General features: G+C 37.3%; 1 protein-coding gene across 1 annotated transcript in view; it reads right to left on the minus strand.

Moving 5' to 3' along the window:
* Positions 1–15,009, minus strand: part of PIG-S (phosphatidylinositol glycan anchor biosynthesis class S) — a 270,275-nt gene that overhangs the window by 172,622 nt on the left and 82,644 nt on the right. Inside the window, exon 4 of the mRNA XM_090389333.1 lies at positions 7,289–7,426. Within this exon, the coding sequence (XP_090245459.1) occupies positions 7,289–7,426 (138 nt within the window). The remainder of the gene's footprint in view (positions 1–7,288; positions 7,427–15,009) is intronic.

Here is a 15,009-nt window from a genome sequence, read left to right on the forward strand (position 1 = left end):
CAGGCAATCATAAGCAGAAGGAAAATGGGAGATTTTTGGAAGAAGCAGAAAGTTTTTGTTATGTCTACACTGCACCAGAAATTAAATTTCACTAACAATATATAAATTTCATATTAAAATACAGCCAAAGGCCTGTTTACTAGCACAGCATTCTTTCAAACATTAAATTACCTAGGATTTTTCTTTCTGTGTGGTTTTCTGTCTGGACTGAATGTTAGACATCAGCTGATCATGACTGCTTCAAAAATACTGTTGCAAGTCTTCAGAAATGCTGGGCCAAAGTTTTGTTTATAACAATGACAATGCTGTTCAGACTTCGGTGTCAAGAGAATTTTTAAAGCTTCACCAGAAAAAGATCTGAATTTAGTTTTTTTTAAACCTAATTAAAAATTATTGTCTGGCACTCAGAATTGCTATAAGGAATTATTACAATGCCAAGAATAACTTGGGATAATTTTTTATATTTCAAGCTTCTTTTTACATTTTCCAGTTCTCTGATCAAGAACTACATGTATACCAATTCTTTTTAATTTCATAATAGCAGCTGGTAGGTTCTCACACCATAACTGAAAGGAACTGATGTAAAACATCTGTTGTTTCATCCACTTCTTTAGCATTTTATGTTGTATTCTCAAAAAATTTTTGAAATCTGGCCCTACATGCCTGGATAGTAGGGAATGTAGGCGGTGGGCACATTGTCATGAGTTGATGGCGGCCTTGGGATAATAAGCACTTGTCCAATATTGGACAAGTGTTTATTGAAAGCGCAGGATCTCGTGATCCACCCGAGACTGCCATCAACTCATCACAATGTACCCACCACCACCTACATTCCGTACTATCCGGGCATGTCGGGACAGATTTCAAAAATCCTTTGAGAATACAACATAAAATGCGTGCAGCTACCTGGTAGAAACTTGCATTCTCTGGTTTCCAACGTAAAGACTCCAGTCACCCCTCTCTTGCACAGCAGTGTAGTATACCGCATAACCTGCAAAGATTGTAACAGCTGCCTGCTACATAGGGAAGACCTCGAGATGCCTTCAGGACCGACTTGCAGAGCACAACAGATCGATTCGCCTTGCTGAGACTGACCAATCCACAATCATGGAACACCTCTGGTCGACCCACTGTGACCTTAATCCCAAGCACGATTATGAAGTGATTGACCAGTCCCATCACTTTCACCACCAACTCTGGCTAGAGTCGCTTAATATATCATGTAATTCAAGAACTATGAACCACAGGAAGGAAATGAGACTAGCATATCTTGGATGCAATTGTTTTGAGACTAGATAAGCACTGGAAGCATACCCATACACATCCATTCAGCAACAATGAACACCACTCTAGTGGTTGAATGGTCAACCTCGTGCCCACACACATCTCATTGCATGCACAACTGTATCCTTTAAAATTTGTCTCTAACGTCTCCATTCTGTTAGTATTCATTTTTCAATGGGAACTTGTGCACCATGTCACATACAGCAATGAAGTATTTTATTGCATTTACAGTATTTTATTTTATAAAAGAGCCATAATTTTCTCCTCTTGTTTTACCCTCTCCATGGCCTTGGTAGTAGAAATGCCCAGGTCTTAACCATTCCTCTGGTTTAGTCTGCTATAGTAATCAACTTCCAAAATGGAAGTGGAAGATTTAAAAACTGTTGGCATAATAAAGCACATAATATTCTTCAATATATTAGGAATAATTATCTCAGTACATGGATTGACGAGCTGCGTTCAGATTTTCAAACATTTAAACAAAACAAGCAAACTAGTTTATTCAAGCCAGAAGAGAGGAACACGAACAGACTCTCTGCACATGTGAGGATAACATGCCTAAAATTATCAGCTTGCTTGGCTTATTTATGACTGCTTTCACTAGAAATTTGCAATTCAGAAGTTTGTTTTCTTGAAAAGTTCACCATAATTTTTCTTTATTTGTTTTATCTTGAATCATGAACTGGATTTCAATATGAGTCGGTATTCAGTGATTGCTTGTGGTGCTTTTTCATTTTGGTAACTTTGAAAAGTGCTCCTGGGGTTTTTCCACCACTTCCAATCCTTCTCTAAATAGATTTATCAGGTGTTTCTACTGTTCTACCAGTCTAGTTAAACATTTGATCAAAGACAGCCAATGTGAACACACTAGCTTCAAAATCTTTTTTACTTCAGTGGAATGTATTAATTGAAAATGTTTAAATCTATATTTAATTTTAGCACTTCTTTCTTGATAATAATAAATGTCCATCACATATTCATCCACTTTAACAGGAAGGCATGCAGCCCTGTTTTCAGCACACAAATTAATGAGATGACAAGGACAGCCTATTACAACCATGTGCTAATCTCCTCTTTTAATACTCTTACTACTCCAGTTTTAAGATCTGCCATAGCAGGGAAATTATCAATACTGTGACAAAGAGAATTTTTTTAAAGAATCCAAAAAACTTTTAGGTTGTCAGAAGAAGATTCCTAATGTAGCAGTAGCAGTAATGACGAATTCTGCAAGAAAGCAAGCTTATATAGAATCAGCCAAAAAAAAAAAAATGTACACAGTTCACCCATCCATATATCAAAGAATCCGTCTAGTTCTTCCTTGAATTTATTCAACCCATCCACTTCCACAACAACAGATGGAAGTCTATTCCAACAATCAACCACCTGCTGGCTGAAGGCAAACTTCCACACATCCAACCATCCTTCCTCAACTTGAATTTATGTCCCCTCATTTGTATAGTCTCAGCAAGTGGAAGAATGCCATTAACATTTGGCTTACTCAATATATTTAAGGCTTTAAACACCTCAATCAGATCTCTCTGCAGGTGGCTAGTCTCGAGATGCAGCAGTTTGCAGAACTGAAGCCTTTCTACCTAAGAGCATCCTTTTGTACCCTTGACCAGTCTGACTGCCTTCTTTGCACCTGTTCCAGCTGATCTACATCCTTCCTAAATTGATGCCTCCAGACTTGTATACAGTAATCAAGATGCAGTCTAACCATGGCCTTATACAAAGTGATAATCACCTCCTTATCTCTGCAAGCAAAGTTTCTGCATATCATTGACAAAAAAGTCCCATGAGCTGTCCTGGCAGCACGTCTGCACTGTTCAGAGAATTTTATGTCTGACTACACAATTACCCTCAATTTGTTTTCATTCTGGTTTATTAAACAGTGTAGTACCACACAGCTGACACTCTGGGGTTACTGCTACCCATATGCAGTACCTTCTATTTGTCAATGTTAAACTTCAACTGCCATTTCTCAGCCCATCAACCCAATTTTCCTAGATTCTGTTGCAGTAGTGCACCCTGATGACAGTTGTTAACCACCCTGCCAAAAATCTTTGTATCATCTGCATACTTAGACATTAAGCCTAATATACCTTCATCAATATCACTGATAAATATTGAAAACAACAATGGGCCCAGCACTGAATCCTTTTTTTTTTTTTTTTTTTTTTTTGGTAGTTGTTGGTGCATCGGCTTCTGTGGCCATAGTGCACCTCCCAAGGTGTTTTTTGAGGTACTTTGATCCAAGCCCGAGGCGGAATTTTAACCCATGAAACTGAATCCTAGGAACTCCACTAATAACATTGGTCCACAAAGACTAGTGCCCATTGATAGCCAATCTCTGTCATCTTCCACTTAACCATCCCTTTATCCATAGCAGTAACTTTCCCTTAATACCAACATTGCTCCAGTTTGTACAGCACGTCTTTTATGTGCAGTATCAAAAGCCTTCCTGAAATCCAAGTATATGATGTCAAAATTACTTTTTTGCATCCAGTTCCTTGGTCACTGCAACATAGTAACCTATCAGATTGGCTAGACAAGACTGCCCCTTAGCAAATCCATGCTGTGATTGCAATGTAATTGCATGCCTGTCCAGATCGAATATGGACCGCAAAAGTGGTCCATATTCGATCTGGACTTTTGATTTTAAGAGTTTTAAGCAAGAGGCAGAAAAGTTACCACAGGGATAATTGGCTTGTGGCGGCCAAGTGTTCATAGCAACATCACTTTTCCACTGATTCCATTATTTTCCCTGGAACAGACATTAAGCTAACAGGTCTGTAATTACTCATGTTGCCTTTTGATCCCACTTTATGAACTGGGGATACATTCGCACATCTCCAGTCCATAGGAAACACCCCTGAATACAAGGATGCTCTCATAATTATGGATAGATTCCATCCACTCCTGGTGTTTTTTTTTATGTCCATCTTCATCAATTTCTCCTCCACTTTCCTTTCAGATGTTATTCCCTGTAGAACTACCTAGCAATGCTGATACTGACAATAAGCAGTATTTAATTTGGCTTTTTTTTTTTTTAATTATTAAAAAAGATTACCACAAGGAGATATAGCTTGGAATCACTTTGATTATGCCATCTGTAGCAATCAGAAATGGTCCATCACTATCACTTCTTTCCCTATCTGTGCAATTTCACTAACAATGACAGTTGTTGTTGTTCTTCCATAATCATATATTTTTGCTATTTCACTATCAGGAAACATATTTCAAAACAACACACCTGCATGAATAGCATAACTCAGAGGAAGATTATGTTTTATGACAAAATATGCAAATAAAAACATTCAAGACTTATAACATTATCATCACTATGAAATGTTCCATCTATTTCTGCATTTCTTTCTATGCACTGCATGCTGCCCTTATGCTTATTTGTTTGCAAATGCCTGATTTCATCTGTGTTTCCCACCACTTAAAATTGAAAAAATCACGTCTATGTACAGTACAAAACACAAACATGTTATTTCTTTCAGATTTTACGACTCATGGAAAATCTTGCATATATCTTCTGAAATTTATGCCATATTTCTTTGGCATCTTACTAAAAGTATTGTTAATTAGCTTTGCACTGCACATGGAGAAACTGCACAAAGAACGAAGTATTTATCCCCCATTTCTATTTTGCAATGTTGGCTAGCACACCACCTGATAACCAATTCTTTAACAAAAATAAGCAGAAATTTGTAATTTTTAAAAAATTCCAATTTCAGCATAGTAAAACTATTTTTTGAGAAAAGAAAACTGAATTTTTACAAAAACATGGAGACTCTTTGTCACCTACAATACCATCAACAACAATTGTGAGATGGAAAAGGGGTAAAATCAAGTAAAAAAGATGGATTCTCCATTACAGATCCAGAGAGTTGGCAGCTATGCTTCAAGCTTAAATTAGTTCATAGTTATTGTTTAGCAGCAGCTCCCCTAAACAGAAATTGACATATTACAGAAATATGTCAATTTCTGTAATACCAGGTGTTCTAGCGTCACATCAAAAGTTCTTTAATTCCCCTTCTTTGCTATTTAAGCATCTAATATTAATGGTACCTATCTTGATGGTTGTTTCAATAGCAGATTTAACACTAGGTATCCTGGCTCCATAACAAACTTAGCACGGACTGATGATATCCCAGCTGGTATTGTATTGCTTTGCATTACTATAGTGAAGAAGTTTCAGCCGCCTATTTTATCGAATTTGGCTGGTTTGTTCCATACTGGCAGCCCATCCTCATTCATTCAGCAGCTATACAGCTAACTAACCAAACAGGTCACACTATAAGGTGAGGAGTGGACAATGGATCTGGATCGTAGTTAGTCCATTCATGCCTATCTTAGGAGATGAGGGTCTACCTAGATAAATGGCCCCTAACCCAATTCATATAATAAATTATACAAGTTACAATAATTTATACTTTAAAAATCAAACCTCATTACTTCTGATGTGAGTGACAATGTGTATACTTTTATGCAGGTATAAACTGATGAAACATAATGCTATTGCATAACAAGGAATGCATTTAATAATTTTGGGAGAAAACTCATTGGGTTTTAACTTTAGATATCATAAACATTCCTTTACTCTACTAATAAGGCAATATACGAAATGTTTATACATTTAAACTCTAAATAAAACAATTAAGTTTATCAACAAAAGCTTATATTCAACAAGTTTAATTCAATTAATTCTTGCAAAACACAATAAGGACTGTTGCCAATGTGACATGATCTTCTGTCCTTAGCATGAGCTCTTCATGCTAAAGACAAAAGTTTGCAATAGCAGTATAACTTATGTTTCTTGGAATTTCCTGATATAACTGAACAGTAATGACCATAAATTAACAGACTGCACTATATAATTCCTTTCTCTACAAAGAAAGGAATCATATTGGTGCAGCTTTACTAGATGTTCAATGGTCAGGATATCAGAGTGAAATCACACAAAGACTGAAGCTTCCATGCAAGAAATCTGATACTTTATTTGTGGTGTGTGTGCGTGTGTGTGTGTGTGTGTGTGTCCATATTACATGAACTGATAATGCTTTCTGCAGTGAAATCTTGCATGAAGTCATTTTTTGAAAAAAAGATAATGCTTTCTGCGGTGAAATCTCACATGAAGGCATATTTGGAAAATAGAAGCTCAAATTCATTTTTGTTCTAATAGTGCTTCTTCAATAGTATTATAAGTGAAAACATAAGAAGAATAAACTGTGTTTTAAACTACTTGTTTAAAAGTGATTAATCTATGAACCATAATGATATCATGAACAGATCCTGACAAAAGAAAACAGAATAGGACCTCTTAACTGTGATACAATTAAGAGGGCCTGTTCTGCAGTTCAAAAGAAGTGAGAGAATTCACAATGTAAATCTTTACATTTTTTCTTACTTAAGATATAGACACTTCAAATTCTGTGTGCATAGATAACATCAATAAATCGAGTTTTATGAATAATAACATTAATAATTTTCAGAGTGATTTGAACAAGTGCTTTGTGTATTTGGTTAGTTCTTATCTTAAAGAAATATTAGCTGATGTTATAACTGAAATTAACATAAGATGAAGAATTAACATACTATATATAAAACTGTCCGTTTAAAGCAGTGGTTCCAACTCTATGTTCAATACTGTAAACTATATAGTTTGCAGATTGTCTGAGCATGAATTTTATATTTTTTTCTTTTAACATTTGTTACTTAATGAAATTTCAGGGGGGGGGGGGCAGAAACAATCTTCAAAAAACATTGGGTCCATGGAACAAGAAAAATAATACAAGGAGTCACTGTTATTGGAAATGTTGGGAGACACTAGTTTAAAGGGCAATTCTTTTACATGCACTTCTGCATCTACGTATATTTTCACATATAATCACAGTGAGCCCATTTTAAAAACTTTGTACCCATATATATTTTTCAATCCCTTCAATTTGATTAATGAGATATTACTATATTTAATATATATAAATGTTAAACATACCATTGTTATTAGAAAGATAAATCCAACGATTTACTCCAACAGTTGCTAACTTGGATCCCAGAAGCTTTGGGGAAACCATTATGTAAATATTTCCAGGATCTTGGTTAATCTGCACAGCATTAAGTTTTCTGTCTAGTTCTAAAATACAAGAAGCAGTTAGGATACCTATTTCTCTGAATATTAATTGAGGTACTATCATGGAAATTTCTATAAAAATCTGCATAGTCAATAAATATTTCAACCATATCATTTCCTTTTAACAAAACTGTGCATATGCAAAACCAATTCAAATAAAGAAAATTCATTTAGAGTGCTGTTTAAGTTACATTTTGTTAAATACTCATAGCCAACTGCTTTATATTTATCTCACTGTATCTCAATACAATAATGATATAAGTTAAATTCACACTGTACATTATTAATACATATAATTATACAGTATATATGCACATTTGAAACATTCTTGGAATTGCATGCTTGTATTTAAATAGTTTGCGCAAACCATTTAAATACCATACTGATCAGTTTTTTTCAACCAACGGTTTCATGAGGCACTGACGTTGACCTTGGTGTGCATGCATGCCAAGTGGGAACTAGCTCGACAACTTCACTCATGTATTACAGCTGACTATAGAATGCTGCACCTCGAACAGCATGCTAAAGGCTCAAGCAAAAAGGCTCAAGCTAATGGAAGTGCTGTGGCTCAGAGCAGAACTGAGGGAGGGCAGTTGTCCTCTGACTCACAGCCTTATAAAATGCACTGTTTGCTTGATGTTTGCAGAGCAATCGGGTACAGGACACGATACTGCCATGGGGGATGTCTTTGTGTGTGCGCGATGCAAGGAGTGTATCGATATCAGGCAACAACTCAGCGTTCTTGTGGGCCTATATGAGAGCTTGAAGGACAGGGTGGATGCCCTCGAAGAAACTAAATTGAGGGGCCCATCAAGCTCTCAGCTGCCCACATCAACGCCAGAGCTTGCACTTGGGCATCACGTGACACAGAGACAACCCCCAAGGCAGAATGCGCTGGTCCCGAAGGAACTAGTAGTTGTTGGTGACTCTATTGCCAGGGAAACAGGGAACATGCTTTGTAAAAAGGATAGGTGGAACAGGACCAGGGTATGTCTGCCAGGGGCAAAGATTGATGATGTTGTAGAGCGAATATCATCTTTTAAGGGCACAAAAGGTGATATAGTTGTATACGTTGGCACTAATAATATTAAGAGTAGGAGACCGGCAGAATTACTTAACAAGTACAGGTCACTGTTGAACAAAAGCCAAGAATTAGGGTTGAATTTGAAAGTGTCTGCAATTCTGCCCAGACACGATAGGAGGGAGTATATGATGAGAGCCTTGTCGATCAATTCGGCCCTGGAAAGATTGTGCAAGGCTCAAGGGGTAGAATTTTTTTCAGCCTGGACTGTACTTGTTAACAGGAGAGATTGCTTCTATAGGGATGGGATACACTTAAATAGGAAGGGTGCAAGAATATTTGCTGATGCTATCGAGGTAGTGTTAGGTGGGTCGGAAAACTGCTAGCTTGGGGGGAGACAAAGACCAATAGATTGACAGTAGCCACTGGCAGAGGTGAAAGAGATTCTTGCACTGCTTCTATTAGAATGAGCAGAAGCCTGAAAAACAAGATGCATGATATTTCAGAGACTGCTGGGAGCCACTGCGGTACAAGTAAACACATGGGTTGTGTTAGGTAGCTAAGAATAGAAACAGGTGCAGGTATACTTGCGTGTACACCAATGCTAGGAGTTTAGTAAATAAATTTGATGAATTTGAGGTATTGCTCAAAACATCAAAGGCAGATATTGTTGGGATATCAGAGATGTGGTGTCACACAGATATAAGGGATGCAGAACTGCAATTTGGGGAGTACAACGTCTACAGAAAGGATAGACAGGATAGGAAGGAGGGAGGGGTTATGCTATTAGTTAAGAAACACATAAAAACCAAGGAAGTGAAGCCAGTCGACATCGCTGGACAGTGCAGTGTTGAGTCAGTTTGGTGTGACATAAGCATTGGGAGATCAAAATTGAGAGTAGGAGTGTGCTATAGGCCTAATGACTCTGATGAGTATAATAAGAAACTGTACATGGAAATAGAGTGGGCCAGTAAATCAGAGAGTCTTATAATGGGAGATTTTAATTTCCCAGATATTGACTGGAATTTGTGGGCTGGTCATTCACACACTAGCAGGGCTTTTGTGGATTTATTGGATGATTGTTTTCTACATCAGCATGTTCGGGAGGCAACTAGAGGGAGTAATACTCTTGATTTGATTATCAGCAGTGATTCTTCATGCATTAAGAATCTGCAGATAAATGAACCACTAGGTGGCAGTGATCACAGTGTGCTGAAGTGGGATTTACTCAAAGAGGTAACTACCATTAGGGGTAAAGGGAAGGGTTATTGCTTCCATAAAGGCGACTACGATGGACTGAGACAGTATTTAAATTCTATACAGTGGGACCAACTGATGATGTTACCAACAGCAAATTCAAAATGGGAAGCATTCAAAGAACTTATCTTGGAAGCTACTAGGCTTTACATACCAACTAAGAAATATTGTTCAAGGTTTAGGCCAAAATGGATGTCAGATGAACTAATGAGGCATATGGCAGAGAAGAAAAATGCATGGGATACTTACAAATTAACACATGACACAGAAGCCTATGATGGATACAAGTTGATATGCAACCAAGTTACAAAGGAGGTTAGGCAGGCAAAGGCAGATTACGAGAAATCCTTGGCAAGGGATGCAAAGAAAAACAGCAAAGAGTTCTTTACTTATGTTAACTCTAGAAGGAAGGGGATGAATCAGATTGGTCCACTTGATATTGATGGGTCAACTGTTGATGATCCTGCTCAGGTAGCTAACAAACTAAATGAATATTTTGCATCGACATTCACACATGAGGAGTTATTCAGCGAGGGGAATGCCAGAGGTGTATTAAACTCTAGCAGTAAGCTACAGAATCTTGAAATAACTGGGAGTAAAGTGAAGGAGAAACTGTTGAAGATAAACACAAGAAAGGCACCCGGGGTGGATGGGATCTATCCAGTTATATTAAAGGAGGCAGCAAAGGAAGTAAGCAAACTCTTAGCCATAATTATGAGAGCTTCCTTGGACTCAGGGGAGGTACCCATAGACTGGAAATGTGCAAATGTGACCCCAATTCACAAAGGAGGATCAAAGGCTGACACAAGTAATTATAGACCTGTGAGCTTAACTTCTGTTCCAGGAAAATTAATGGAGGCACTGGTTAAAGAAGCACTGCAGGATCATTTAGACAAGACTTCAGTTATAGCTCGGACACAGCATGGTTTTGTTAAGGGGAAGTCATGCCTGACCAATTTGATTGGATATTATGATGCAGTCACAAAAGAACTGGATGCAGGGAATAGCTTTGATATTATATACTTGGATCTTAGAAAGGCTTTTGATACTGTTGCACATGGAAGACTGCTACACAAATTGGAGCATTGTGACATTGGAGGCAAATTGCTGCTATGGATAAAGGGGTGGTTGAGGGGGAGAAGACAGAGAGTGGTAATCAATGGACACTGCTCATCGTGGACTAATGTTATTAGTGGAGTCCCTCTTGGCTCAGTGTTGGGTCCATTATTGTTTTCTGTATTTATAAATGACATTGATGATGGTATATCAAGCTTAATGTCCAAGTTTGCAGACGATACAAAGGTTGGCAGGGTTGTCAAGGACACTACTGACACTATGCTGCTGCAACAGGATCTGGAAAGGTTGAGCAGATGGGCTGAGAGGTGGCAAATGAAGTTTAACATTGACAAATGTAAAGTACTACACATGGGAAACAGCAACCCCAGAGCAACGTATCAACTCTGTCGTACTACACTGACAGTGGTAGAGAATGACAGGGACTTGGGGGTGGTTGTGCAGGCAGATATGAAGTTCTCTGAGCAGTGCAGACGGGCTGCAAGAGTAGCTCATGGAGTATTGTCAATGATATACAGGAATTTTTCCAGCAGGGATAAGGAGGTGATTATTCCCTTGTATAAGGCAATGGTCAGGCCACACCTAGAGTACTGTATACAGGTCTGGAGGCCTCGTTTCAAGAAGGATGTAGAGCTGCTGGAACAAGTACAGAGAAGGGCAACAAGATTAGTGAATGGAACAAAGGGGTGCTCTTACGAAGAAAGGCTTAAGTTTTGCAAATTACAGTGTCTGGAGACTAGGCACCAGCGAGGTGATCTGATAGAGGTGTATAAAGCCTTGAATGGTTTGAGCATGCTCAATGCTGATGGGATTCTTCCTCTAGCTCAGCAAAATCACCTGAGAGGGCATAAATTCAAATTGAGGAAAGACAGATGTAGGATAGACGTGCGGAAATTTGCCTTTAGCCAGCGGGTGGTTGGTTGGTGGAACAGACTTCCATCCCTTGTAGTGGAGGTTGATAGCCTAAATAAGTTTAAGGCTCAGCTGGACAGGTATTTTGAACGAACAGAGGGGTGAAGTGGGTTTTTTTTTTGGCTGATGCTGCATAAGCTTGCTTTCTTGCATCAAATGCCTCTACTAATGCTAATGCTAAATGCTGATGGCATGTGTAATCTTTATCAGACAACTAACATGAGGGGGACATAAATTGAAAAGAATGGATGCAGTACAGATGAATGAAAATTTGCTTTCACATATCTGCAATTTTTTTTTTTTTTTTGGATGATGCTGTATAAGCTTGCTTTCTTACATTATATGCTTCTGCTAATGCTAATCTTCCTTGATTTTTGGAACAAAATTTAACCTGGTGTTGTGAAGCTGGGTAATTTAATAAATTTAAAGAAGAATTATAAAAATTATTAGAGGGAAAAATAAATTAGGTTTTTTTTTTTTTGGCTGATGGTGCATTAGCTTGCTGCTTTGTATTATTTGCCACTATCAATACTAATATTAACCTAGCAGTGGTGACAGGACACCAAGTGACCCTTGAAATTAACAATCCCACATTAACTGTTAATTAGCGATTAAAAATCTTAAAAATTTTTTATCTTCCTAATTACAAACTTTTACTGAAAATCATCTCTGCAGAAATTTTTTACAGTTTTTGCAGAGTAACTGAGTGCAAAAACCTGCTGAATGACCAGCCACAAAGTTTCAAAATATATGTTTGTTAATAGTTTTATGTTACTTGTTTTTACTCTCCTACTAATTCAAGAAACATTTAATCTTACCCTAGTTGTTTTGAAAGATTTATTACTGTTTACACATAGTAAAGGTACGAACATGAAACCAAATATTTTCACCAGATGGTCTCTAGACTCCAGGAAGCAAGATACGTAATTTCAAAATTCCCACACTGTGCAATGTGCCAAATTTGAAATAAATTTTGGAAATGGATATAAATAACAGTACAGTCATATACACACACACAAATTTTTAATTTTTTAAAAAGTATTTGTACATACAATAAGCAGAAATATACACTCAGTGATCACTGAATTATGACCACCCCATCCATAATGGACTATTATTATTACTACAGTAAACCCTCACTATTCGCGGTATCTGTATTCGCGGTTTCGCGGTCGCTGATTTAATATAAAATGAAACCTAAAAAAAATTGAATTTTAAATCGCCGTGAACATTTTCCGCCAAAAAAAAAAAACATGGGCGTGGCTAAAATGATCTTTCCTGGTCAAAACAGTGCTCAGTGGGTGGGGGGAGAGGGGTGACAAAATCGCGAGCGTGGATGTTTCTCGCTAATCCTTGTTCAGTATGTGCTATGTGCTTGTCATGGAAGAATTCGTGGTTTGCTTTTAATTTATATTCTTATAAATTGAATAAATTTATCAATTTATATATCAATGTATAAATTGATATGCTTACAAAAGCCAAAAATATACCGTTTTGCAGTGTGTTAGTGAAAACAGACTATTTCGAGTGCATTAACGGAAAAAAGTGACGTTATTGTGGACGAATTCTTTTCTAAGCCCTACAAAAATATCGCTACGAATAACAAGGGAATTGTGAAAAGATCAAAGAAGGTGATGACATTAGCGAATAAAATTCAGTTATAAGACAAAATTTCTAATGGTGAAAGTGTCTCCTCAGTGGCAAAACATTATAAAATCAATGAGTCAACGGTACGATCAAAAATATACCGTTCTGTGAAAACGCGCTAATTGCTTCAAAAATTTGCTCTGTAACTCGTGATGTTAAATTAGAAAAAATGGAAAAGGCTTTAAATCTGTGGATAGAAGACCGAATTCAAAATAAAATTCCATTAAGTTCACTCATTATTCGTGAAAAGGCATAACTCCTTTATTAACACTTTAGCGAAACTGGTGATAGCACTGGTGGGATAAGTTTTTTTAGCCAGCAAAGGCGCTGGTTTGAAATTTCTAATAAATATTACAATTAATATTAAATTGTTTCTTATTTTCATTTCGATGCCTTATGCTTGCATTTCACTATGTACTGTCTATGTACATAGTCATATTATGAAGGTACATATAATACATATATAGACAAAATTTTAGACTAGATTTTCTTATATATTTCATACTTTGGAACGGAACCCCTTTATTACCATGGGAGCCATAACTCAGTATTCGCATTTTCGGTATTCGTGGCATTTCTCAGGAACGTAACCCCCACGAATAGCAGGGGTTTACTGTATTAGTAATGGCTGCATGGTGCAAGAAAGCCTATGGCTTATGCTGCACCAGCCAAAAAAAAAAAAAAAAAACCTGAATAAAACAATGATAAAAAAAATAATAATAATAATTAATAAAAGAAAAGGAAATTAAACCTATCATCCTATGCACTTCCCTGACCCGAAGGTACTATCCAGATGACCTTTGAATTTTCCCAAACTGTCAGCCTCTACCACCCATGTAGGCAACTTATTCCAGTAACTTATAACTCGCTGGCTAAAATAAAACTTCCTGCAGTCCAATCTAAACATTCCCCCCCCCCGTAACTTGAATTTATGTCCCTTAGTTCTAGCATCATTTATAATCTTGAAGATTTCATCCTCATTCATTTTACTGATGCCTCTCAGAGCCTTAAACACCTCAATCAAATCTCCTCTAAGGTGTCTAGTTTCCAAACTCTGCAACCCACATATTTGAAGTCTTTCTTCATAAGAATGCCCTTTTGCCGATCTCACCAAGTGAGTTACCTGTCTTTACACCCTTTCAAGAAGCTCGATGTCTTTCTTTAGGTGCGGTCTCCATACTTGAACACAGTATTCCAAGTGTGGTCTAACAAAAGCCTTATATAATGGGATTATCATGTCCCTATCTCTACTTGCAAGAGTTCGATACATCATCGATAGGACACCATGGGCCTTCCTTGCAACCTGTTTACAATGCTCAGAGAAATTCATGTCTGACTGTATCATAACACCCACGTTCCTTTCCTCCAGTACTGGGTTTAGTTGAACTCCACCAAATGAATAAGTTATTTTGGGATTACTGTTTCCCAGGTGTAATACCTTACACTTTCTTGGATTAAAGCATAGCTGCCATTTTTCTGACCATTCCTGAAGTCTATCTACCTCTCTCTGAAGAAGCTCAGCTTGACAGTGATCATTAACTACTCTACCAATTTTAACATCATCTGCAAATTTAGACATCACGCTCTCTATCCCTTCATCAATGTCGTTTATGAAAATTAAAAATAACAGTGGTCCTAATACTGATCCTTGGGGAACCCCACTTCTTACATAAAC

The sequence above is a fragment of the Mastigoproctus giganteus genome, unplaced genomic scaffold (genome assembly GCF_048544385.1).
Source record: "Mastigoproctus giganteus isolate SK-2022 unplaced genomic scaffold, ASM4854438v1 scaffold_15, whole genome shotgun sequence".
NCBI classification, from domain to species: Eukaryota; Metazoa; Arthropoda; class Arachnida; order Uropygi; family Thelyphonidae; genus Mastigoproctus; species Mastigoproctus giganteus.